This window comes from Schistocerca serialis, chromosome 6, assembly GCF_023864345.2.
Source record: "Schistocerca serialis cubense isolate TAMUIC-IGC-003099 chromosome 6, iqSchSeri2.2, whole genome shotgun sequence".
Lineage (NCBI taxonomy): Eukaryota > Metazoa > Arthropoda > Insecta > Orthoptera > Acrididae > Schistocerca > Schistocerca serialis.
This window is the reverse complement of record NC_064643.1, coordinates 524,510,700-524,536,481: the sequence shown is the minus strand read 5'-3', so window position 1 is coordinate 524,536,481 and position 25,782 is coordinate 524,510,700. Positions and strand designations below refer to the sequence as shown.

Here is a 25,782-nt window from a genome sequence, read left to right as displayed (position 1 = left end):
TGAAGGAACACAACATAAATCTGGGCCCCTGTGTCTTCTGGCTCTCATGGACGGACATAGAGTTTTTTAAGTCCAAAACTTCTTAGCATTTTCTGACAAGCCGATAGATAGAAATAGACTTTCGAATTTGTTGAACACTGCACGCATGACTTTCCTTATACTAATTCAGTTTTTGTTTGTCTGTTAGGCTTTGGCTACATTTAAATTTTCAGTGAAGTTATTTGCTTTTATGATAGCTTTATAACACGGCTGACACGTGACGACGGGTCTTTTGCACCTCTTACCGCTTTGCTCGGCACACAACTGCCTAAAGCGTATTGCACAGTAATCTTGAACTTTGTCCATTGATGCTCAATATTGTCACTGCTGGAAATGACATTTTCATGTTCAGAGCTTCATATCAATTTATAAACACCCTAGAGGATATTACACTGAGTAATTTGATATGAGAAAGCTGTAAATAAAAGTGGTCTGTCATGTGAACTTTATCTCAGTTTATAATTCGTGGATGGTTATCTAAAAGCATTAACCTTAAAAGATCTTGCAGACATGTAATTTAATAAATGGTTCAGCAGGATGTATTTCTGTGTTAGAACACCACACTGTTGTATTTTGTTCCTATGGTTCTTTGGTGAGGTATATGAAGGAAGTGACAAAATAGTGCTATGGTATCTCTCGCACATTCGTTTTCTAAACATAAAAAAAGAGTATAGCAGGAAAACGTTATTATTGTTCTAAGAATTTTCACGTAAGGTCCTTGCGCATCATACATTCTCATACTGACTGTACTGACCAGAAATCTAGCTGCACATTTCTGAATCCATTCGATTTCATCCATGTGATGGTGCTGATCCCGAACACTTGACCAAAACTGAGGGCTGTTTAGTCAGCAGTGGAGAGGCACAGTGTGTGCAAATAAAACTGGCTCATACAATATAACAAACGAGTTAGGATAGGCAACCCAAATTACATCTTCCGCCACTGGGCATATGATTTAAGTTCGGTTGATATGTTAAGGTGTATCCAGAACAGGGGCAGATGATTTAACTTGTATTGTCTAATGTAAAGTGTTTCCACAACTGGGTCAGATGATGTAAGGTGAATTACCTATCTTAAGATGTATCCACAACTGGGCAAATTATGTGAGTTGGATTGCCTTCTTATAGTGGACTGGGGCAAATGATGTAAGTTGGGTTGCCTATCTTAAGGTATATCCAGCAGTGGGATAGATTATGTAAGATGGGTTGCCTGTCTTAACCTGTATTCACAACTGGGCACATGATGTGAGTTGGGTTGCGTATCTTAAGGTGTATCCACAGCTGGGGCAGCTGATATAATATGGGTTTCCTAGCTTTACGTGTAATCATAACTGGGGCAGATTATTTAAGATGGATTGCCTATCCTAAGGTGTCTCCATGACTGTGGCAGATGATGTAAGTTGGGTTGCCTGTCTGAAGACGTGTGAAATATTTCCCAAGCCAGTTTCATTTTTCTCTTCCTATTTGTGCTGGGAATTACTAGGACAAACAGAAAAACGAACAAATGGTTCAAGGAACAAAGTGGACTACAAAACATGATTATGAACGAAATGAAAATGAAATGTGGAAGAACATGTAGCCACAGGAATGGGTGGTGGGTTCATCAAGGAGGTACTTTCCTGAATTACAAAAGTTCCGAAAATATTGTGAAACAACGTAATGGTGATGGGGAGAGGAGGGGGCGGGTAGGAAGAAGCAAAGCATTAAGTCAGCAGAAGGCAGACAGGAACGCCATTGACATCTGTCAGTGTGCCTGAAGAACACAGCACATGGAGATTATATCTGAAGAGGTTTCGACGGGATGGGGACGAAACATTACTGAGTAGTTTTATGCATCGACCACGTTGCCGCGGCCTTGATGTCCTAAGTGAAGCAAATAACGGCCGTGAAAATCCACTTTCTATTAAAAGAAAAAGTTTGGAAATCGGGTTTAAATGTATTAGAGTAAGACTAAATAAATTGCGACCAACATACAGAAAAGAAATAAATTAGCATTGCAGTTATAGAATAAGTCGATGAGTGTTTGAAACTATGGCTGCTGAAAATATTAACTCGAGAGGAAACATAAGAAAGAAATAGAAGAGTAAAAATGCAGAGTGAAAGTTTGGAAGGTAGGAGACGAGGTACTGGCGGAATTACAGCTGTGAGGACGGGGTGTGAGTCGTGCTTGGGTAGCTGAATTGGTAGAGCACTTGCCCGTGAAAGGCAAAGGTCCCGAGTTCGAGTCTCGGTCCGGCAAACAGTTTTAATCTGCCAGGCAGTTTCAAGAGTAAAAATGGCTTAAAATAGTTTCACTAACCAAATAAGATTCACGTCTGGACAGAAAGGTCCACAAACAGTGTATATTTCCAATTTTGAGTTATGGAAATGAGATTTCTTCTTCATCTATAGACATGGAGTCTTAATGCGAAAAGTTGAAATGTGACTGTTCCATTTGCTATGATAATTCTTATTATGACCCACAAATCTGAGTTATTTTGTAAATTTGATAAATGCTCTCAATCCTTGTAATATCTCTTTAACGATGCCTCTATAATTATACACTTTGGAACCATGTTTGGGACTAGAGATGTTGCTCGGAGAGGTTAGCTTTACTTTGTCAGAGCAGAGGCAGATTGTGCTGTTAGCAAATATGTGGTACTGTACTTGATTTGAAGTGGACGGGTGCTTGCCTGGCTTTCCCTGGAGTGCAGGCAGCATTATTTGGAGCATATTTTGTAAGCTGATGTTTAAAGTGAGATGATAAACAGAACGATTATAACATTATATGAAATAGAAAAGTTACATTTAAAGTTAACGTGGTTTGTTATATTTGTAATTACTTAGTATGATGATTGTATAAGAGTGATTATGATTTATATTTTCTTTAAGATTTTTTTAATGAAGTTGTATGAGCCAGTCTTTCGCCGCAGTGATAAATGCTAAAGGGACATTTTGCCAATTAGTTCACTTGTGAGATGTGTGGAAAATTGTATTGTTATTATGAATTAATGAAGCTCAGTTAAAACTTAAAGTTTCGTTCCAGTTATTTCTTGTTGGTGAAATTAGTACCCGATTTTCCATTTGCATTCATGGTTTTATTTGATTGCCAGTCTCATTGTAAATCGCGAATTGTGTGCTGAGTAACATTTTTAGGGCTGATGAAGTCAAGTCTCGCATTACACATCGCGAGTACGCTGAATGCAACTTAATTTTGACGGTCAGATCATTATCTTATAAAAACCAAAATTGCAGAGCAGGCAAGCGGTCCATTGCGCACACGTAAGCCATAAATTTATTTATCGTTGTACTTCATATTCAGAGTCAGGCACAGTGATTGTCAGAGAGCATTGACGAGAATAATATCAGTATAAATTCAGAATTTTAATGAGAGTCAAATATGTTATGAAAGTGGTACATTGTGTTTTCAAGTAGATTTAACGGATAAAGTCAAATGCGTTTTATTGATGTGCAATGACACTGATAATTCTGGTAAAGCAATTGTTTTCTAAGCTAACAAAGCTTCACAACATTCAGGGCCAACATTTAATAGAAAGTCATCTTCTCACAGTGTCAGTTAGAGTATGTAAATTTTACTGAGAACATATATCTTTCTCGCAATCGTATTGTTTGATCGACCAGTAAGTCGATTTCACATCGTGTAGCGTGAGCTTCACATATTTCCATCTCAAATAAGCTTCAGATATTTCCAGTCAACATATCTCAGTTACTCAGGCTTGCATATTCACCGCCTGGCTCTACAATTATACGGGTATTATAACCTTTTGAAGGATACTTTCAAAGTGTTGAAAAACTGAGGGCTAATCGGCGGACAATGGTGAGATGGTTGCCTGTTGGGGTTTACACAGCTGGTCACTAAATTTTCAGTGCCACAATGGCGATATGCAACAGACGTCAAAAGGCGTCAAGTGTATCATTTGTGTGAAAATAAAAATGATTCCCATTTGATCGTTATTGCACTATGTAGGTAGCAGTAACACCATCTATAATGTATGTATAAGGAAGGATTACACGGCTGGTTTATCATTCAGAAACCGCATTTGAATGTTGTTTTCTTTGTGAGAATACCATTTTATTCATCGTGTAAGAACGGGATGCGTCTGCCATCGCTTGTTGGAATTCGTCAGCGGCGGAGTGATGACTTATCGTTCGGTGAGATTGCTGCTCACATTGGTAGGGATGCTGGGACAGTCATGCGAATATGGAATCCATAGTTTACCGAGGGACACATTGAAAGCCGTGCACAATCTCTACGGCCCAAGGCGAGCAACGCCTGAGTGCACACAGATATTGTTTGCTCGGCCGTACATGACCGTACAGCCACGTCACGAACCTTTAGTCGGAAAATGGGCTTGTTTGTAGAGATACTGGTAACTTCACGGCGTCTGGAGTACCATGGGCTGTCACTACGGCGATCATTGTTGAAGCTTCCGTTGGCGCGACAGCAGAGAGAGGTGCACCGACAGTGATGCGCCGAACGACAGTACTGGGACTGTACCCCATCACGGTGACATGTTTCAACGAGATAACGCAAGACCACAAGTTTCCCGTGCTCTGCTCGTGTACCTTGATTCAGAAGGTGTTCTACTGTCGCCTTGACAGCACGTTTCCGAGATCCCTCACCCGTTATATTCCTCTAGCGGTGGTTTACCGAGAGGCTGTCCAGCCATTGCTCGTAAGCGACTACGATTACTGAACCCTGCGAAACGAAGTATCCGTATCTGTCACGAAAATCCAGTTCGAGTCTTATGTCTAGCCCGGTTACAGCACCGAGCTAGGTGGCGCAGTGGTCAACACACTGGAGTCACATTCGAGAGGACGGTTCAAATTTGCGTCCGGCCATCCAGATTTAGGTCTTCCGTGATTTCCCGAAACCAGTCAATGTAAATTCCGCGATGATTCCTTAGAAAGGGCATGGCCGATTTTTTTCCCCATCCTCGGGACACTGCGAGCTTGTGCTCCAACGAGCTTGATGTTGACGGGAGGTTAAATTCTAATTTTCCTTCCTTCCGTCCTACCTTCCGTGTTACATACATTGGTACTGCCAGAGTTGTAAGCTTATATGCACTACATTTCGCTTCGTATACTGGGTGTTTGACTATTATAAGCACAAGCGAAAAGGGTGAGTATAGGACATTTTTTAACTTTTTGTTCTGCCTTACGGCAGGTCTTGTCATGGGGGAAGCGTCGTCAGATGTCCACCACATGAGCGTCTAGGGAAGTGATTCCAGTGGTGGTTTCTCGTTGCCTTCCACTGATGATGATGAAATGATAATGAGGACAACACCCAGTCCCTCAGTGGAGAAAATCTCCGACCCAGCTGGGAATCGAACCCCGCCCCTTGGCGTGACAGACTGCTGCGCTGACCACTCAGCTATCGGAACGGACTTGAAGCACACTGCAAGAGGCAAAAAATCCTAAAAAAAAAAAAACATAGGCCCGTAAATTAACAGTTTCCACCTTACGATATATGCACTAGGGCAATCACACCGATGCTACAACAGTGTTAATGTCTAAGACTACATTTATTTGGACACACGGAAAGTGAGGTGTAAATTTTAACGAGCCTAAACGCTGGTAAATAGCGTTTCGACGACAAGGGCTATGGCCTCGTAGGCCCGCCGACTTGAAACCGTTCTATATTTATTATATTTAAAAGCTTCGGCGTATTTCAGCCCTGCTGATAGTGTCGATGAATCCCGGGAATGCGTTGTGGGTGATTGTCAGTGCATTTGGAACATACTTGGGATCTTTGAATGTGTACGAGCATCGATTAGGAAACGTAATGAAGCCTGCTATCATATGAAAGGCTGCCATGTGCAGCAGTTGTTGTAACCGTTGATCCTCAAGCACATGCCTACAGTCAGAATCGTCGGGGCCTTTGGTGTAAGGTGTTCATGTACTCAGGCCTAATACGTTGTTTTCGGAAAACCATTGTTTTCTGGACCAGTGCTTATTAGGATTATTTGCTTGTTTCAGTGCGCTGTACTCGCCCTTTCCATTTCTACCTACAATGGACATACAACCTGCTTAACCCCGAATCACGTACAACTAGAGTTGTGCTACCGAAACTACCGTTAAGCTGTTTTGGCACACTGCACAAATGACGTAGTAAATGATAGGATTAGTGGTGTACTGGTATAACTGGTAGAGAAGGGAACATAAATGAATGTGTAAGCGAGTAGACGATTCCTGTTTAATTTTTTTGTTCATCTGGTTGTTTGTTTTGCACACAATTAGAACCGCACATAATTCAATGTTAGTCCATTGTGTATTTTGTGTCCTCACAGAATATACATCAAGTTTTATACGTAACACAAATTTGTTGATTGCATAATTTCTGCTCTTTTATGTAACCAAAGCAATTACTTTTGATGCAAGTACAGTTTATATGCACAAACATAAAAAATTTTAAATAATTATTGTTGTTATTTTGTACTCAATGTAACGCTTTTGTCACGATCAAAGGAAAGAATTTCCTGCCTTATTACTGATTAATGCGTAATTTGTTTATGAGTGACAGAAACATGTTTTATGTAAGTTCGACGAAATATTGATGCCATGTTTGATGTATTTTTCTTTTACGTCTTTTTTATTTTACCTTTTTTTGTTGATGAAATTGCCTTTTCTAGCGCCAAAACGTACAGGTAACTCGGGTACGGCCTTAACTGACGAAAGCTACTAGGAAAACTACTGCAGTCTACGCTTAATTACGATAGTCTGTGATAGTTTTGTAGCTCTAACTACAAAATTAATCACGTATTCTTCCTGAAATAAGTAAAATTTACTGTTTGCTGTCCTTCTTGGAGTTGCTATTTTAATGGCAGTAGTGTTCTAGAAGAAAGACGAATAAGTAGATCAATGAGGAGACTGAAGTGAAAGACCTTATAATGACTGTGATGAAAATATACAGAAAGCGGGCAGGACGTGTAATGAGGTGAATGGATGTAGACGGACCGGAGAGATTTTCTTTGCTGGATCCCGAGACCGGGACGACGCCCTAATGGAAAATGGGTAAACGACTTTAGAAAACATGCAGGGACAATAATAACACGCACAATTGAAGAGCATAATGTCTGGTAATGTCAGATAACTGATGACGATGGTACCGTAAACAGGCATACTGTTTACATATTGTTTTATGCTATCTCCTAGATTTATTTATGCAGTTGCCCTTGAGAATCCGTCAGTAGTATCACCATGTGACTACAGCACAAACTCACGGAAGGGTCGTACTGAGGTGAACAATCGATGTCCATTCAACCACTCAGCCAAGAACGAACTAAAGTAGATGTTACAAGTGATGCAGTCGTGTTAATTTCCTCCATGTCGGTGTACTCACAAAGAATCCGGTGGGACGGCGTAAGCAGCTGGCAGAGATATGGACCCAAGCGGCACGCCGATACTCCACCTGCTCCAATGCGAGCCACGGCACGGTCTCCGGTCGGAGGGCGAAGCACGGAGGAGCGAGGCTCGTGACCTGTGTTGTGAAACGTCACGCCGCACCTTGTGTGTGTGTGTGTGTGTGTGTGTGTGTGTGTGTGTGTGTGTGTGCACCCACGGAAAGCTAAGGAAATACAGTACAGAACTACCTACACCATCCGCAGATATGACGTCAGCGTCACCCAGACCACATGATATCTGATGACTGATGGTCACGGAATGTTTCATGCAATGTTTCAGTTTCTATGTACTTCAGAAACTAAAGTCGTTAAGATCGCAGTATTACGTCACCAAATCCTTACAGGCTACGACTATCTTACACTGTATTAGTTTGATCTTATACATTACACGTTCTGACGACCATGAAATCGTAAAAGACGGAGACTGTACATGTGTCCATAGAAGTAGAAGTTCGAGTCACCAAACTATCACAGCGTACGTGGTAAACTGCCTGGTCTTGTTGCCACGGTAACGCTCTCCCGCGAACAAAGGACTGTCACCAAATAAGAAACGAGAATCAGGTATCGTGATAGTTCATTTACATGGTCAGCTAGTCTCATGAGGCTAGTAATAATAAAATTTAACAAACTAAAAAATTTAGGGATAAAAGTACTGTATTCGAAATTTAAGATAAATTATAACTTCGAAACGACGAATTCATTTTATGTGGCGTACCAGCACGCTTGCGAAGCACGTTTATGGGATGAATACTCTAGGCACTGCAACTTTAAAATGACGGGCGCAGTTCAGCGCAGGCCCATACGTTTTCTGTGTTTCTCTACTTTAAAAAAAAAAAAAAAAAAAAAAAAAAAAACACACAAATTGCAGTAGATGTGTTTGGATCTGACTGCATCTTTCCGTATCTCCACTTAATATTTCAACAGCTCTTGAAGAAATGATAATTGTAGCAACTATAATTTCTCGCTCTAGATTATGGTGTTCGTAGCTGCAGTTTTAGGACATGCTGAATTTATTTCACTAAATTTTCTTGCTTCTCATGATAAGATCTGTGTACAGTCAAGACACTGTGGAATGAACAGCGATGGCGTGATGTATCGCCAACAACACATCAGTAAATTGTAGCTATTATATCATTACAGTCGCATACAATTTCTCTTTTTTATTGACTGCTGGTGTCATAACGTAGACTAGGTTTCTATGGTCACAAATTTAACCGTTTCATTACAGTTTATCGTATTCCCTATTGGTTTATATAGGATCCAAGGTAATTCATTCTTACTGAAGTAGAGCGAGGAGGGATCTAACGAGTACTTAGCAGACGCCTATGGTACGCACGAGTATTGAACGCTGACATTTACTGTATTTTGATATAGGGTTTTTTCGATATTAGATTGAATCTAGGCTCAGTGGATTGGTCGAGTGCCATTATTAGATTCCGCAAAAGTGATTCTTGAATTAAGGAGATGAGAGTTAAAAATGAATCTTTCAATAAAAAATTGTTAAGAGAGCTACATGAACAAAAGAAATAACGTGACAATAACAAACAGGACATTACTGATAAGTTTCTGCAGTGAGTCACATAGTTTAAATACTTCGTGTAACGCTATAGGGGATAATGAGTGGAGAAAAATGAGGAAACCAGTAGCAGGAAAGGTGGAGTGGAACAGTTAGGTCTAATGGGAGAGTTCTTGCTAAGTACGGTGCAGCTTTTGAAGAAACAGCAAGCAATGCAATAGTTCAGCCTACCTTAGAGAGTTATGGCCGAAAGTGAGGTGTCGAAATAATTCAAGACACTTGCAGAGAGTACAGCACGTCATATAGATAAGGTCCGTAGGAAACTTAAATGAGAGTTAACGAAATGTTTTCGCAATCTGCGAATACGGTTATACAACGCCTGTACAAATGATTAGTTACATATGAGAATTTGTGCTATATCGGGACACAAACCCGGATTTCCCAACTTAACCTCTTTGGTGATATGCACACACCTCGCACATCGATCCAAACCTCCATATGTCACAGTGTCAACGTCCTATACTCTCACTTATTCTGTACAATATCGGTAGACACTACCGACGATCAGCAGCCGTATAAACGAACGAAATCTATTCACAAATCACGAAAACGATTGTACATCAACTGTGAAAATTGTTAGTGACAGCTGAAAATTTGTATCGGATCACGAAGCATTAGACTCTACAGACGCTGGACAACACAGACTTTGTGAACCTGTATTTCATGCTTCAGCAACCCAAAACGGCGAGAACAACAGTGTTCCTACCTATGCGGGAATCACAGGAATATGTACGAACATGGGACGTAGACACTGTGACATTACGGAAGTTTGGACCAGGCGATGGGGTAGGCGTACACGGATAGCCAAAGTTGTGAAGGCGACGCTCGCGTTAAGTGGAAAATACAGGTTCGACTCTCAGTCTTCCGATTCTTTTAATGCGGCCCACCAAGAAATCGTCTCCAGTGCCGGCCTTTTCATCTCAGAGTAGCAATTTCAACCTACATCCTCAGTTATTTGCTGGATATATTCTAATCTATGTCTTACAATTTGTACCCTCCACGAACCTATTTAGTCGGTTTAATACGGCTGTAGAACGATGGCAGTGTCTGCAAGCATATCCGAAAGCTACACAGAGACTAAATACAGACATTGCGAACCTATAGCTGAGAGTAAAAATGCCTTGGCTCTCGTGCAGCACTGTTGAATAAATTTTTGACAATAGGCTACGGCGGCACAATAAATATTAATATTCCAGCTTCGATAGCATGTATGGCATATCGTTATTAATAGCGAAAACAGACACTGGTAAAAGAAATATTGCCACGGAAGAAGATAAGGCCGGCCGGAGTGGTTGGTTCAAATGGCTCTGAGCACTATGCGACTTAACTTCCGAGGTCATCAGTCGCCTAGAACTTAGAACTAATTAAACCTAACTAACCTAAGGACATCACACACATCCATGCCCGAGGCAGGATTCGAACCTGCGACCGTAGCGGTCGCTCGGCTCCAGACTGTAGCACCTAGAACTAGTTCTAAGTTCTAGGGGACTAATGACCTCAGCAGTTGAGTCCCATAGTGCTCAGAGCCATTTGAGCCATTTTCGAGTACATTCTAGAAGTATCCACAAATATCACAAGAATCATTGTATTGGAATGTTCTGTAGCTGTATCTATAGTGTATGTGTTCTGGCCGGAGGCAGTTCGCTCCACGCTCTTGTATGTGCAAGTGCTGAATAAACCTTCGTTAAGTGAAGTTAGTGTTAGTCATTCATCTAGTTACATCTTTTACTACGTGACAATATTATAATACAGATAAAATATTTTTGATAAAAATATGTCCACAAAGAAGCCATCTTCGACATAATTGCGAACGTGCGCTTACGAGCTACCGCTGACTTCGCGACGCAGTTTTGCTCTAGTTAGTGCAAATGTAAACTTCTCGATTAAATCGCAATCTGTTTCGGATCAGATTCAGCATATGGATTATGGTAAGGGAATATGGCGCACGTATGGAGGAGAATCGGTACAGACCGCTGACAGTGTAAGATGGCATCCTACCCGCCAATATTACCCAAGGTGGAAATGTCGAACAGAGTATATAACTTCACCTCCAAGACCAACTCATCTCAGTTCTGACTAACTGTCTGAGGTCATCGCAAAACTGAAATGCAAAACACTCTCGTTAATACAGAAGAAGAACTGAAGTAGTGAACTGTGCACTCTCATGAAGTTCACGAGATTGTACTGAAGTGTTTGAATGAATTTATAACTCGCTATAGAGACTAAACATAAACATAGGTGGGAGCGTACGGTATGTTGTAGTATGTACTGCGCATTTCTTTTTAAGGTGGGCCATGGACGAAATTCGAACCTAGTTACATGGAGGCTTAATAGAAAGCTTTACATTAAAAATACATTTGTACTAACTAGGATAATATCTGATGCTGATGTTAGTGACTGACCGTAAACACGCATTTGCGATCAGTTTACTGGAAAGGTTCAACTCCTATAAATGCAGGTTTTCACCCTCACATTTTGCGCAGTTAATAGTGATACATCCGGTACTTCGCCTAGGGAGAAAGGAAGTAAGATAACAGTGATTTAGGAACGTGCAGGAAGTTGTAGTTCTGCTGTTCCATACATGGATAAATGAAACAGGAAGCACCTAATGATGGTATGAAGCCCCTCCTCGGCTAACTGTGAACTATTTTGAGGAGCATGCGTGCAGAGGTACAATAAGTCACATTTTAGGCTATACCAGTATTCTCGATACCATTGATTGTTTTTTTGTACGACATTACTATTTTCGTTGGATTCTTCATGCCTTGAACTGCATACCGTAAGTAAAACCTTTTATCTCTCTCTCTCTCTAACCATTTTAACTAAATATATTTTCGTTTAATTTATTATTTTGTTGCACCATTCGCTGTGAAACATAGGGTCGTGTAAAACGTCGACTGACAGGCGCGTCTTGAAGAGTGAATTCGTGTCGCACACGTGTCCCGAGGAAGGGCCAAGGTGAGTCCGAGGCTCCATTCCGGACATTCCAGTACGAAGGGGTGCAGGAGGGGGTGCGTAAGCTGAGCCGCGGGCAGTGTCGCAACGCGCCTACCGCCCCCGCTCCGCCCCCGCCGTCGCCCTGTTCGTGACCTATCGCCCCCACCTTTCCGCCGGCGTGTGAGCAGATCACATCGCCGCCGCAGTCGTGAAGGGCCGGCACAAAAAATGCGTAACCTACAGGGCGACGTAATCCACTTGCGGCGGGCGCATCCTCGCCCACATCTCTCCACACTCCGGTCCCCCCTCCCCAACCCCCCAGGCCAGCGGTGAAGACGCTCCGACACAGGAAGCGATTCGGTATAAAAGGGGTCCCCATCGAAGAGTCGGTCACCAGTTCACTGAGCCTCAGCACACAGGGTAGCAGGTGCAGTGGACTTGGAGCAGGACACCTCACAGGAAAGGAAACGACATGGCTTCTATCAAGGTAAGCGCCAGAATATAATATCCTTCAATCATGCTGTATAAGTACTGATCCATCTGAGATCACCTATGCCCATGATTTTAGCCGCACACCAACTCTTACATTTCCGTTGGAATACCTGTGATTCTTATTTCAACCTTTTTTAAGGAACAATGCACCTTTAAGTTCTCCACTGAATCTTACTGATTCGTCAGTTTTCTGTAGCAAACACTTTTTTACTAGTTTCATTCCTTTTTTCTCCAGTTTTTACGTTTCTGGTTGAAGATGTGCTAGAAATTTTATACTTCATGCCCTGCCTTTCTCCAACAATATCACAGTTGTCAACGGTTGATAATACAACATTACTTCGAATAATCGTCATCTTCACTATAATTATCATTATCACTTTCTTCAAGCATTATCCACTTTCACCTACTTGGAACGTCATTACTGCTAGTCTCTTTATAGAATCTTTTGTCTGCCGCCTCCGCAAATGTTCCTCACCTGATAAATACGTCCCACTATTTATCTTTGATGCAGATAACATACAATCTAAACATATATATGTTAACTAAAGAAGAAAGTCCAGATGTTAGCTAGTTCTAGGCCTTCCGAGGTAAACGAGGTTGGATAGTGCAAGAAGTACGCTCAGTTCCACCTTCGGAAAGCACAGACTCAACAATGAGACCTTATCTCTAGTGATTAGTCTTACTCCTCCTGTCTAAATGAATCAGAAATTCATCTCTAGTGACACTTTTGAATCAAACCCACAGCAACTTCTATTCTATGTTAGTGGTTGCTGTGACGCTTATCATTTCCATTACTACTGGGGAAGCTGTGAACATCACACTCGTCTACTCTGACTGTACACGACAGACAGGCTCGGGCATCGCATTTAGGAGACCCCATATGTTTGATAATAATTTTCCTGGTTTTAAATTATTTTATCCCTCAGACACATGAACACCTTACCTCTTGATTTAGTTTTAATGTGTTTCATTCTGCAGTCCGATGGGCAGAGAAGGCAGATTGAGGTTCGGACATTGCTTCGATCAGCAAATTCCAGCGAGGTAGGAGAGGGAGAAAGGGTTCTCTATACAGTATTCAGCAGGCAGTTTCAAGGTCTGGCATTTGGCTCGAAGACACGAAAAACTTCTGAAAACTTTGGGGGAAGCCGGGAGATTAGAGCTATTCCCAATCTACATTTGGGATAGTTTATCCCAGACAAAAATATGGCTTATTGTTCTGTGCATTCTTTTCCTGTATAGAAGAAGGCAACGCCGATGACTTGCTCGTCATTTTATGCAGTTTATCTCTCTTTATTTTGTTTATTTTCATAACATCTTTCGGGAGGCTGGGAGTGGGCCGAAGATGTTCCAAACTGGGAAAATATGACGTTGTATTTTAAGGGCACATGTTTAGTATAAATGAGAGGCGTAGATTAAGACAAAGCAACATGGAACCATAGGAAGATAGTGCCCCATGTTACCTAGAGAAGTTATATGTACAGATCGTCTATGTTTCATTAGTAAAAATAAATCTAACGGATTACAGAGGTATGATCTTTCAAGATTCGTTGTAGCAAGATTAATTAGACTTACTGATTACAGCTAACCGTGAATTTAATTTCATAACGAGACATTTGTCGTCTGATAGAAACAGTGAACGGGAAGAAATGAGCTCGAACTGCGTGTGATTCTAAGTGATCCGTGTTCGGTCATTCCGCCAGAGGTACTTCTCAGCCGTCTTGCCTGCTGTCAGTGACGAAAGAATAAAATGTCAGGGAGGCACCGAATCCAACCGCAAGTAGATGTAAGGAATCAATTGTTCAGTTATGGCTGTTGACTCAAAATGAAACTATCTTTGTTACTTATTCAGAAAGATTTGTATTACAACTCAGTTACGAAAGTTAGTGACAGAATGATCCTTTACGGGGCAACGAAACTTACATAAGCCCCTAATTCAGCCCAGAGAGACGAATGCTGACATTGAAAGTGCCGCAAACGACTCATTAGTTGGGCTATGGAGCTATAGATTGAGTGAGGAATCGCAGCAGTTAATATGGCACTCGAGGTTGATTTGTTTTTTACGTTTTGGACGATGGCTGAACCAAATGTTTAAGAACACATTTTAGTACCACAATGTTTGGAGATATCCATCCGCTTTTCCTGTTGTCATGATAAGTCTGCTCTTTCTAGAATGGCCATTGTATAGCGGTTGGAAGTAAGTTAACTGTACTTCCGAGAGTGATCTGCTGAAAGTGTCGACCTGAATAGCAAGCAACCAAATTTTGAACTGGAACGTCAGTTAAGTGGCCAATTAATTCGTTCATAGACTTGTCAAATACCGCACATGATGGTAGAGGGGAATTAGGAGAAATCGTGCTTCCAGTTAATGAGAATAAACGATGTAACTGTAGCACGATGAGGTCTTGCAAGCTGTCAGTTCGTGACACATCTTTACATCGAGCTGCAAACGTTGTTAGAGATTTCCGACCACGTATTTCATATGTTAGTGTCCCATACAAGCTCGGTTTATCTGTCAGGTATGGCTGTATAGGTTTTCACTGCAAACCCACACGCTGTGTTAAACCGTAGAGGTTCGCATTTTCAGCTGTGACAAAGAATTAGATTCACAGGTTGTTGCTTACTTTAAAAATCCGGAGAAAACTAGTAAGAAGAAACATGAGTAGTAGTGTGGAGAATGGCACCAGAAAGGAGGTAGAAAGGCGACAGCCATCCGTTAAATAAGCTGAGAATTGAACCAAATATTTGTAATAATTTTTTCCTTTCAAGTGATACTGTGTCTGAAGCTACTCCCAGTTACCGCACCAATTATCGAAAGAAAAAAGATATCCTTTCTTTCAGGAATGCTAGTTCTGTAAGATTCGCAGGAGAGCTTCTGTAAATTTTGAAAGGTATGAGACGAGCTACTGGCAGAAGTAAAGCTGTGAGGACGGGATGTGAGTCGTGCTTGGGTATCTCTGATGGTAGAGCACTTGCCCGCGAAAGGCAAAGGTCCCAAGTTCGAGCCTCTACCCGGCGCACGGTTTTAATCTGCCAGGAAGTTTCAAATATATGAAGATGAAAACAATCGTATCCGCTCAGGAGAAAATGAGAGCAAAGCTCAGGCTCTTCCCAGCTGACTACTTGCTACGAGTGTATATAGTTCCTCGCCCGGGAGAAGTGCTTTGATCCTGCAGAAAATCAGATCAACAGTACTGTAGTACCAGATCGACGGCTCGCGAACGTAGTCTGGAGATATTTCAATTTTCAGTGAGCCTTCCTAAATCGTTTATATTGTAACGACAGCATCCTCTTCGCCGTCAGCCTCGACTTTTAGTTTTTCCACCAATTTTGTATGGGCAGCTCCTTGCTTTCCTCCACTGTGATACAACTTTTTACATTCACAAAGCAGGTTCCGATTTACACAGTTCAAAGAATTCGTCATCAGCGTTCCTTTTACGACTCTACATGTTGGTGAACGGACACACTGTTTCAGAAATAAACTCCATTACAACTAGCAACATTAGTCCGCTGTCCGCCCTGGTAGCTGAGTGGTCAACGCGACGGAATGTCATATCTTACGGCCCGGGCTCGATTCCCGGCTGGGTCGGAGATTTTCTCCGCTCAGGGACTAGATGTTCTGTTGTCCTTATCATCATTTCATCCCAATCTCCGACGTGGCGTCAATTTGAAAGACTTGCAGCAGGCGAATGGCCTACCGACGGGAGGCCGTAGCCACACGGCATTTCCATTAGTACGCTGTTTTGAATTTGTAACATATTGCTGCAACGAAATAGGGCGATCTGCGAGCTCTAGACCTAAAACCTGTGCAGGTGGCACGCCCACACTCTTCGATTCCCACAACTGAACACGCAAAAGGATGTCAATTGGATTATTTTGTCTGTTTATTTGTTTTGTTTTATTTTAGGGCGCAAAAAATTCGATTATTCTCCGGTCTTCTAAACAGGGCGTATACCGCAACTGTTGACAAAGTATCACAGTGGGGTATGTGAAGTCGTGACGAACAAAATTATACTTGACTTATCTGTTAATTTTACCTCAAAAAACTGCAAATTGTTACAGTATAAGGTTAAAAAAACCTTTCTGTTTTCCTGTTTTTCTTACTACGAGCTACTATGCATGTAAGGGTTAAGCTTCGATGTAATTGTAAACTTAACTGGTTTTTTCATAACGCTTACAAAATTATTTATCCTAACGGGAAAATTTCATTTAATAATGTTAACGAAATAGTCGACTAAGCCGGTAGCGTAAGATAGAGAGAGAACAGTGAAAACCTCTCAGGGCGCACATGCGCCGCAGCTTAGACCGTTTTGTAGGCGAATTTGAGATTGTTTCCCGACTTCATTGCCGCAAATGTTCCAAATTGCCAGTGTGATATGATCCACATAGTTACCGTTTATTCTCTGTAGAGGCGTGTTCGCCCTTGAAAATTCTGTTGACACTCACATTCCGCTTCAACCACTAAGGGCACAGCTGAGAAATTTCGAAACGTAAACTTTACTTTCAGAAGTGAAGGTCGTCACGCACTATACGGTGACTTCTTTACCGATTAAATGTACGTGTAGGTGTAGATCACGATCGATCATGGGGTTATAGATGAAGGTCGCTCTAGCGTCTCTCGATTCACTGTCAACTTACAGTGTACAGGACGTATTACGTTTTCACACAGTAGGCTGCCTGCTAGACCCCGAGAGGAACCTGCAACTATTAGCTTTTTCAGTGGTGCGAGTGCTCCCTAGTCAGGAAGAAGTTGTCGTGAGTACAAACACGTGCTGTAAGGTGCCTACTTGCCGAGTGCTGAGCCCTCCTCTGCGGCGACAGTGACGAATAATTCGACACGGGCGACGACTCCACTGGGCCGGCGTGTAACGCAATGCGCTGATAGGCGAGGGGTGTGGGGCGCGGATACCGGCTTTCTCTGGCACAAGAGCGGAAGGCGCGCCCAAGGCCGCCTCCCGTCTCGTGTTCATGGGAGCTGCTCACGACGCAGGCCCGCTAACAGCAGCGACACATCTCTCTTAATGCTCCCGGCAGATAGAGCCAGCCGCAGGAGAAGTAAACAAAGGCAAGGGGCCATTTCGAAATAAACCGGCCTCGGAAAACAGCGCGTGTTTTCTTTGAGTGTGCGACTTAAAACGTGTGGCGGGTGGAATCCATAGGGGAACAAACAGAGCTGCTGCTTATCGGAGTCATTTAGCTTGAAGCTAAAATCGTGACGAGCAAACAGAAAAACAGCACGCGTTCCTGAATAGCCAGGCAAGCAGCTTCAAGGTACGCCAAGAGATCTATACAACGGCTGTTCGGAAAGTAAGATCCGATCGATCGCGAAATGGAAACCGCAGCGAAAATCCAATGAAGCTTTCCATAGATGTGTTGGTCGGTGTTACTAGTACGCCCGTCCATTGCGTCACGTCACTCTTTTCAGTTTTGAGCGCACAATGAGCACGTAAGGATGCCTAGAAGAATAGTATCTGTGAGAGATTTCGCCTCATTTCATGTACATCCCACACAACGTAGCTCTCGTGCTTCTCCTTCTTCATGACAATTCTCAGCCGTACACTGCAGGGGCAATGAAGACGCTCCTGCAGCCTTTCCGATGGGAACTCTTTGATCACCGACCGTAAAGCCGAACTAGCGCCGGCCGGAGTGGCCGTGAGGTTCTAGGCGCTACAGTCTGGAGCCTAGCGACCGCGACGGTCGCAGGTTCGAATCCTGCCTCGGACATGGATGTGTGTGATGTCCTTAGGTTAGTTAGGTTTAATTAGTTCTACGTTCTAGGCGACTGATGACCTCAGAAGTTAAGTCGCATAGTGCTCAGAGCCATTTGAACCATTTGAACCGAACTTGGCTCCCTCCGATTTTCATCTCTGCTCACATGAACCACTGGCTATTAAGACATTATTTTTACACAGGCAACAAGTTGCCGATCGGCGCAGAGAATTGGCACAGGAGGATGCATTCCGTGACGGGGTATTGTAAAGCTGATACAATCCTACGACAAATGTCTTTGATATTCTGAAGCTAGCAGAAATAAAATACAGGAGCCAATGTTTATTTACAACTTTTACAGAAACGAGACAGCAGTTAAAAGAGTCGAATGACACGATAGGGAAGGCGTTGTTACGAACAAATTAGACAGGGTTGTGGCCTATACACGATGTTAATCAATCTGTACATTGAACAAAAAGTAAAGGAAACCGAGGAGTAAATTGTAAAGGAAAGTAAAGTTCAAGGAGAAGAAATAAAAATTTAAAGATTTGCCAGTGGCTTTTTAATTCTATCAGAGACGGCAGAGAAGTTGGAAGAACAGTTGAACAGAAAGGGGTAGAGTCTTGAAAAGAGATTATAAAATGAATATTAACAAAATTAATCAAGGGTAACTGATTGTAAACAAATTACCACAAGCGACGCAGTGGGAATTAGATTAGGATTTGAGAAACTAGAAGTTTTATATTAGTTTTGGTATTTGGGGCAAAAAATAACTAATGAACAATGATAAGGAAATTATTTCTGAAAAAGAGGAATTTATAATGTTTCAAATAAGTTTATGCCTTAGCAAATATTTTCTGAAAGTATTTGTCTGTAGTATAGCCTTGTACGGAGTGAATCGTGGACGATAAGCAGTTCAGAAAAGAAAAGAACAGAGGTTGTGGAATGTGGCACGACAGAAGAATGCTGAAGATTGGATGGGTAGATCGAATAACAAATGAGGAAGTACCGAGCAGACACGGAAAAAGTGTAATTTATAGCACAAGTTGACTAAATGATGGCCGGTCGGTGTGGCCAAGCGGTTCTAGGTGCTTCAATCTGGAACGGCGCTGCTGCTGCGGTCGCAGGTTCGAATCCTGCCTCGGGCATGGCTGTGTGTGATGTCCTTAGGTTAGTTAGGTTTGAGTAGTTCAAGTCTAAGGGGACTGACGACCTCAGATGTTAAGTCCCATGGTGCTTCGAGCCATTTGAACTAAATGAAGGAATCGGTTGATAGAACACATTCTGAGGTATCAACGAATTGGCAATGTGAAAAGGGAAGGAAGTGTGCGGAGCAAAAACCGTAGAGGGAGACCAAGAGATGAACTCAGTAGGTGGTCTCAGATGAACGTAGATTACGGTAGCTATCCAGAGATGAAGAGGCTCTCAGAAGACAGGTTATCAAGGACAATTTTCAAACCAGTCTTCGCACTAAGCACCACAGCAATGCTCAGTGTAACTATAAGCGGATGACGCTTTTATCTGTGTCGAAGTCGTAGAGCTAAAAAACTGTAGCGAAATGCACAAAGACTCGCAAAGGGTTCATGCCTGCTGTAGGTATTTGCATTGACCTCCCAACAGAAACAACATTATGAACAACAGCGGAACATTTACCTTACGTACACAAAGGACTCACGATAAATGGTACAGGAGAAGAATTTCCTTTAGCAACTATTTCCTTTTCGGATTACATGTTTGATATCGGTAGCTAAAACCGAGGCAGTAAAAACAATTTACTTCTCACTTACATTATGAACAACAGCGGAACATTTACTTTACGTACACAAAGGACTCACGATAAATGGTACAGGAGAAGAATTTCCTTTAGCAACTATTTCCTTTTCGGATTACATGTTTGATATCGGTAGCTAAAACCGAGGCAGTAAACACAATTTACTTCTCACTTTCCGTTTGGTGATTTAAAGGTATCTAAAACATTTTTGACTTCTTTTAAATGTTATTTCTTCCGATAAGAATTTCACTCCTCTGACGTAAATACGCTTAGGTGACGAAAGTCATGGGATGAGTATCGGACCTCCATTTTCCCGGCGTAGTGCGTCAACTCGGCGTGGCAGGGACTCAATAAGTCGTTTGAAGTCCCCTGCAGAAATATTTAGCCATGCTGCCTCTATTGCTGTCCATAACTACGAAAGTGTCGCCGGTGCACGATTTTGTGGGATTCATGTCGGGCGATGTGGGTGGCCGTATCGTTCGTTCGCATTGTCCACATTGTCCACAATTGTCCAGCAATTGCGAAGAAATGTGGCCCGATGATATGGCGCATTGTCATCCATAATAATTCCTTCTATGAATGGCTGCAGATGGTCTCCAAGTACCCGAACATAAGAATTTGTAGTCAATTATCGCTTACACAGCCCACACCATTATGGAGCCACAACCAGCTCGCGCAGTGCCTTATTGACAACTTTCATGATTTCGCTGGGTCTGCGCTACACTCGAATCCTACCATCAGCTTTTACCAACTGAAAGCGGGACTCACCTGACCATCGTCTAGGTTCTGACCTATATGGCGCTGCAGGTGATGTCATGCTGTTAACAAGGACACTCGAGTCGCTCGTCTGCTGCCATGCCCCATTAACATCAAATACGGATATGTTCATCGCAGGACAAACATTTACCTCTGCGGTTATTTCAAGCCGTGTTGCTTGTCTGTTAGCACTGACAACGCTACAAACGTTACTTTCGATCGTTAAGTGAAGGCCGTCGGTCACTGCGTTGTCCATTGTGAGAGGTAGTGCCTGAAATTTGGTATTCTCTGGACGCTCTTGACACTGTGGCTCTCGGACTATTGAATTCCCTAACGATTTCCGAAATGGAATGTCCCATGCATCTAGCGGCAACTGACATTCAAAGTCTGTTAACACACGTCGTGCGGCTATAATCACGTCGGAAACCGTTTCGCATTCGTCATCTGAGTACAAATGACGGCTCCTCCAAAGCACTGCCCTTTTACACCTTGTGTACGCAATACTACCGCCATCTTTGTAAGCACATATTGCTATCCCACGACCTTCTCACCTTAGTGTAATAACCACTTTGATGCGAAGTTTTATACTCGAAGTGGTCGTACTGTTCATAAGATTTTAATTTCCGACACTCCTGTTAGAAAATTATAATTTATATAGTCATTGTTCTCTATCGTTGAGTTCGCGGTCTCTGACTCTCACCGAGCTACTTTGTGTCCTTCTTTCGTTATGCGGTTTTAGGCAGGGGAACAACGATGCATACACGTAGTTCTGGTCTCCAAAGCATTGGCGCTTCACATAGATGTAAGTAGTTCGATTCCCGGTATTGGTAGATGTATTTTCTATGGAATTTTATCGATGATTGGGGTGTATTACTGAAGAACCATTCCTGGATACTACGCTATAGGCATATTTTACGAGATAGGTGCAATACCTCCGTGCAGTGCGCTACAGAGAGAGGATGGGACATTGTTGCATATAGCCTCAACATACATTTGCTTCGATACATATCTCCGTTATCAACCCAATCACACCTATCCAAAAATAAAAACAAAGGATTCATTCTCCGCTTACATATCTTTGTCTCTCTCTCTCTCTCTCTCTCTCTCTCTCTCTCTCTCTCTGTCTCTTAAACACATGCAGATACAGAAACACACACACACAAACACACAGATATGTGAAATACTTAATAAAAAATTGTTCAAATGTCTCTGAGCACTATGGGGCTTAACATCTATGGTCATCAATCCCCTAGAACTTAGAACTACTTAAACCTAACTAACCTAAGGACATCACAAAACACCCAGTCATCACGAAATACTTAGTTGTTAAGTACCAGTTTCATTTGTACACTGGTTTCTATTACAGTGTAATAGTTCTCTAGATGTTGTTTCGGTCACCTGCCCTAAGGATGCAGTACTCCATTCCTGCCTCTTGCCTGATATTCTCATCATCTCAAAGTATCTGATCGGAAACGATCTTGTTACTGAATCCTAATAGACAGTGTTTCAGTTTTATATATTTCTACAGTTGCAGAACAGTGAATCATCAATTGGTACTGAAGGACAAGGCATTGAATCAAACGTCTAGGGGTGGCAGATCGTGTCATGGGGAACAACTTTTGTTAGGGACAAAACGTTTGTTGATGCTTTGCAGCGATCCAAAGAGTCTTTTAGAATTGGTTATGCCCCTGAGAGGTGGCAGGATGTAGGCAGCCTGCAGTGTTCATGTGCAGTTTGTGTTGCTTATAGCACTCCCATTAGAGACACCCATTCTTAAGGTTTTCTTGTTGGAGATTACCAATTTGCTGGGTAGGTAGTATGCAGATTCAGCACACTTCTTTAGTATACTCTGCTAGTTTGGTGATATACCATCGACAAAGGGCCGTTGAATGCTACGACAAGACTCCTAGCGTCGCCGGGTAACACAAGCGAATATTCTCTCTGTAACGGAAGTTGTTCCTAATGCCATTTGATACAAATACTTTGAAACACCCTGTATGTTTATGAGCGAGTGTCTGTCTATGTGTGTGTGTTTTCCGCATAGGGAAATTAGGCAGTACAATTATGAAGTATTCACTGCAGGTCGTCGCCTACCGTACTGTAAACACGGGGCACAACGGCGGCTCAGTGAGCACCTGTTTGTTTGGGCGTCAGGTGGCGCTGGCTGTGTGCTGTCTGTTGGCGGCTACCTCGGTCCGCGCGGCGCTGCTGCCCTCTGGCAACACGGGCTTCAGCCGAGGCAGCACCACCGGAGGCGGCAACGGCTACGGCGGCGCCGCGCCCCCAGCCGGCGGCTTCGGCGGACCCAGCGGCGGTGACAACGGCGCTGTGAGTACTCGCTGCCACGTACCTCGGCAGAAACGCTACTTGTCCACCAACCGAAGACTTTCAGACGACCTAGCTCGGGAAGAGAAAGGAAAGGAACGAAGAGCGCCGTGGCATTGTCAGCTGGGAGGTTTCGAGTTGTTGTTCAACTCCGTTATTGGGAAGGTTTTCCTTCCTCCAATGGTTCCTCTTCACGAGAATTGTCTCTCAAATGCATCCCTTGAGTATATGTAACTAATGGGTGTGCTTATAGTGTGAGGTGGCGTTTGGGTTGTATGATGACGAGAGAAGGGAGAGGGTAAGACCTGGTGCTGGTACACAGTAGACTCCTCTGTAATGGCAAAAGCGTGGCCACCAGGCTTAGCATCCAAGTCCGGCACAGGTATCAGCACTTGCCTTATACCTCACTTCCTGAGACACGTTGGAGAGGTTTCGAATTTCGGCCAGGAAATTGGGGTGATGTCTGTAGATCAAGAAGTCTACGCTGTCACCTCTGCTCCTTATGTCGATCAAATATTGATGGTGGGCATTCCTTTCAGAACCACGACCACATTCAGTATTCGAACTGTCTACGTGCGAGTTAACAGCCACCGCATAGTCTTCGGTTATTGACCTCAGATACGGGACGCGCAAAGAGGGTGCATTTCAAATGAAAAGGTTTGTGTAAGAACCCTTTAGCAAATGACATTTATATGTTACTCGACAAAACAAAACTGACCATTATTATTGTTCTTCTTTGTATACGTACAATATTCCGTGTCAGTGCTATTTGGTGTAGGGCCCACTACCTTAAGCAATATTTTAGGGTGGGTAGCACGACTGTTTTGTAAGTCATCGCCTTTGTAGAGTAATTTTATTTGCCCAACATCGTATGTCACTCCAATTACCTACAACAGAGCGTATGTGAACTTTCCATTCCACATCCTCACAAATTGGTACAGGCAGTTATTTCGATGTGTTGACATGTAATAACGGGAAAAAACAGTCAATGGTAGTATATTACCCGTGGTTTTCACTCGTGAAGACTGTTGTAGATTGTGAATTAGAAGCACAGTAAAGCTGTCCTCAACCCGGAAGTTAGACTGAACTCCACAGCACTTTACTAGGAATGGTGCTGTTGGAAATGATACATTCCTGCCTCCCTCCGATCAATCACCTGATTTACCCATAGAGTTACAGAAAGATGGCAAGAGTGACTAAGATGCAGACGCCGGCCGCGGTGGTCTCGCGGTTCTAGGCGCGCAGTCCGGAGCCGCGCGACTGCTACGGTCGCAGGTTCGAATCCTGCCTCGGGCATGGATGTGTGTGATGTCCTTAGGTTGGTTAGGTTTAAGTAGTTCTAAGTTCTAGGGGACTGATGACCACAGCTGTTAAGTCCCATAGTGCTCAGAGCCATTTGAACCATTTGCCATAAGATGCAGACGGGCATTTCCCACGTAAGCAAATCTTTGCCAGAGGTGCAAGTGATGCGAAAAGTATGAGCACTGTCAGAGATTGAACTCTGAGCTAGTTGGAAGGCTTCTTGACACTTGACCAATTTTTCACCGAGGCACACAAATCGAAGTCGGGCAGCTAATGATGGCTGTCTGACGAAATCCGTTCCTTCGTTTGTTATTTCCTAAAGGAGTGGTCACAAGCTATTCTGTCATCTTTTTTGCCATTATTGTAACAGATAAAAAAAGTATAGACACGAGTTAAAAGCCAGAATTTCGGAAAATGTATAGCTTTCAACAGTGATGTAATGGGGAAAAACAGAAACGTAGGACAGATTTACTCTCTCTGCTTTAGTGACAAAGCTACAAAGAGGTAAAGCTTTCAATCCAGATTTTCGAGACTGGATGTAGTAGAGCAAGCAGAGGTGCTTACACCGATGCTTTTTTCGAATAAGGTAGGTGATAGGTTCAAATAACGGCGGTAGCGAGAACTAATTTGACCACGTGAAGAGGTGGAGCCACCCACCTGTATAAAGTAGAGGCCACGGAAAGTGATCGAGGAAAATGCCTTCGTTGGTAGCCGCGATTCCTCATTGAATTTATTGACGATGAGGAGGAAGGGTTGGGGGTGGGGGTAGGGGGGGGGGCAGTACTCATGGAAAAGGTACCGGGATGGGCGAGCAACATGTTTCAGGTGAGTTTGTCAACAGTACGCAAATCACAGAAAGAAGCACAACATTCTCAGTGGAATGGAGCTCAAGCTACTATCACGAAAGAAGAAAAAGCAAAGTCTACACAAGCATCCCATTAAGATATGGTTAAATGGGTTATTTGACAGTTAATTCTGCTACATTGCAAACGACGAAAAGCAATACCAATTTTGCAAAAAACTTTGTACTTTTTTGTCTCGGTAAAATGTTCTGCTTCGAGATCTGTTTTTAAAAGATGCCAGAGTCCTATGTGAACGAGACGACAAAATATCAAAAATGCGCACTGCAATAGATTTCTATAATAAAATGAGGCTTCAGAACTAAAGCCATCATGGTTTCTTGAGACTAGGCATGGATTTATACACAATATACCGGGAATAAATGTCAGAGTGATAGTGTGCGATGACTACTGTTATACAAAAATACCGGTCACTGCTTAGTCGTTGCTGTATGCATGGCATTGGCCGCACAGACATGGAGCAAGTTAACAGCGCTCCACTTGCAAGAATACTGGGGTATATACCATTTTTACCTCCTCTCACTCTTCGATGGTACTGTCATCCTGACCGGGTCTTCAGTTCACTTTGCCGAGTAGTACCCTTCTATCACCAGGTTCATCTTTGCGCTACAGACTT

General features: G+C 42.8%; 1 protein-coding gene across 4 annotated transcripts in view; it reads left to right on the top strand.

Annotated features, from left to right (window-relative positions):
- LOC126483880 (ctenidin-1-like) overlaps positions 1 to 25,782 on the top strand; it is a 616,668-nt gene that overhangs the window by 403,428 nt on the left and 187,458 nt on the right. Inside the window, exons 1-2 of one of the 4 annotated variants that reach the window (XM_050107133.1) lie at positions 12,356 to 12,441; positions 22,834 to 23,007. The exons of the other annotated variants lie outside the window; for them this stretch is intronic. Coding sequence (XP_049963090.1) covers positions 12,427 to 12,441; positions 22,834 to 23,007 — 189 coding nt within the window. The 5' untranslated portion in view covers positions 12,356 to 12,426. Of the gene's footprint in view, positions 1 to 12,355; positions 12,442 to 22,833; positions 23,008 to 25,782 lie in introns of those variants that run through there. 4 annotated transcript variants of the gene reach the window in all.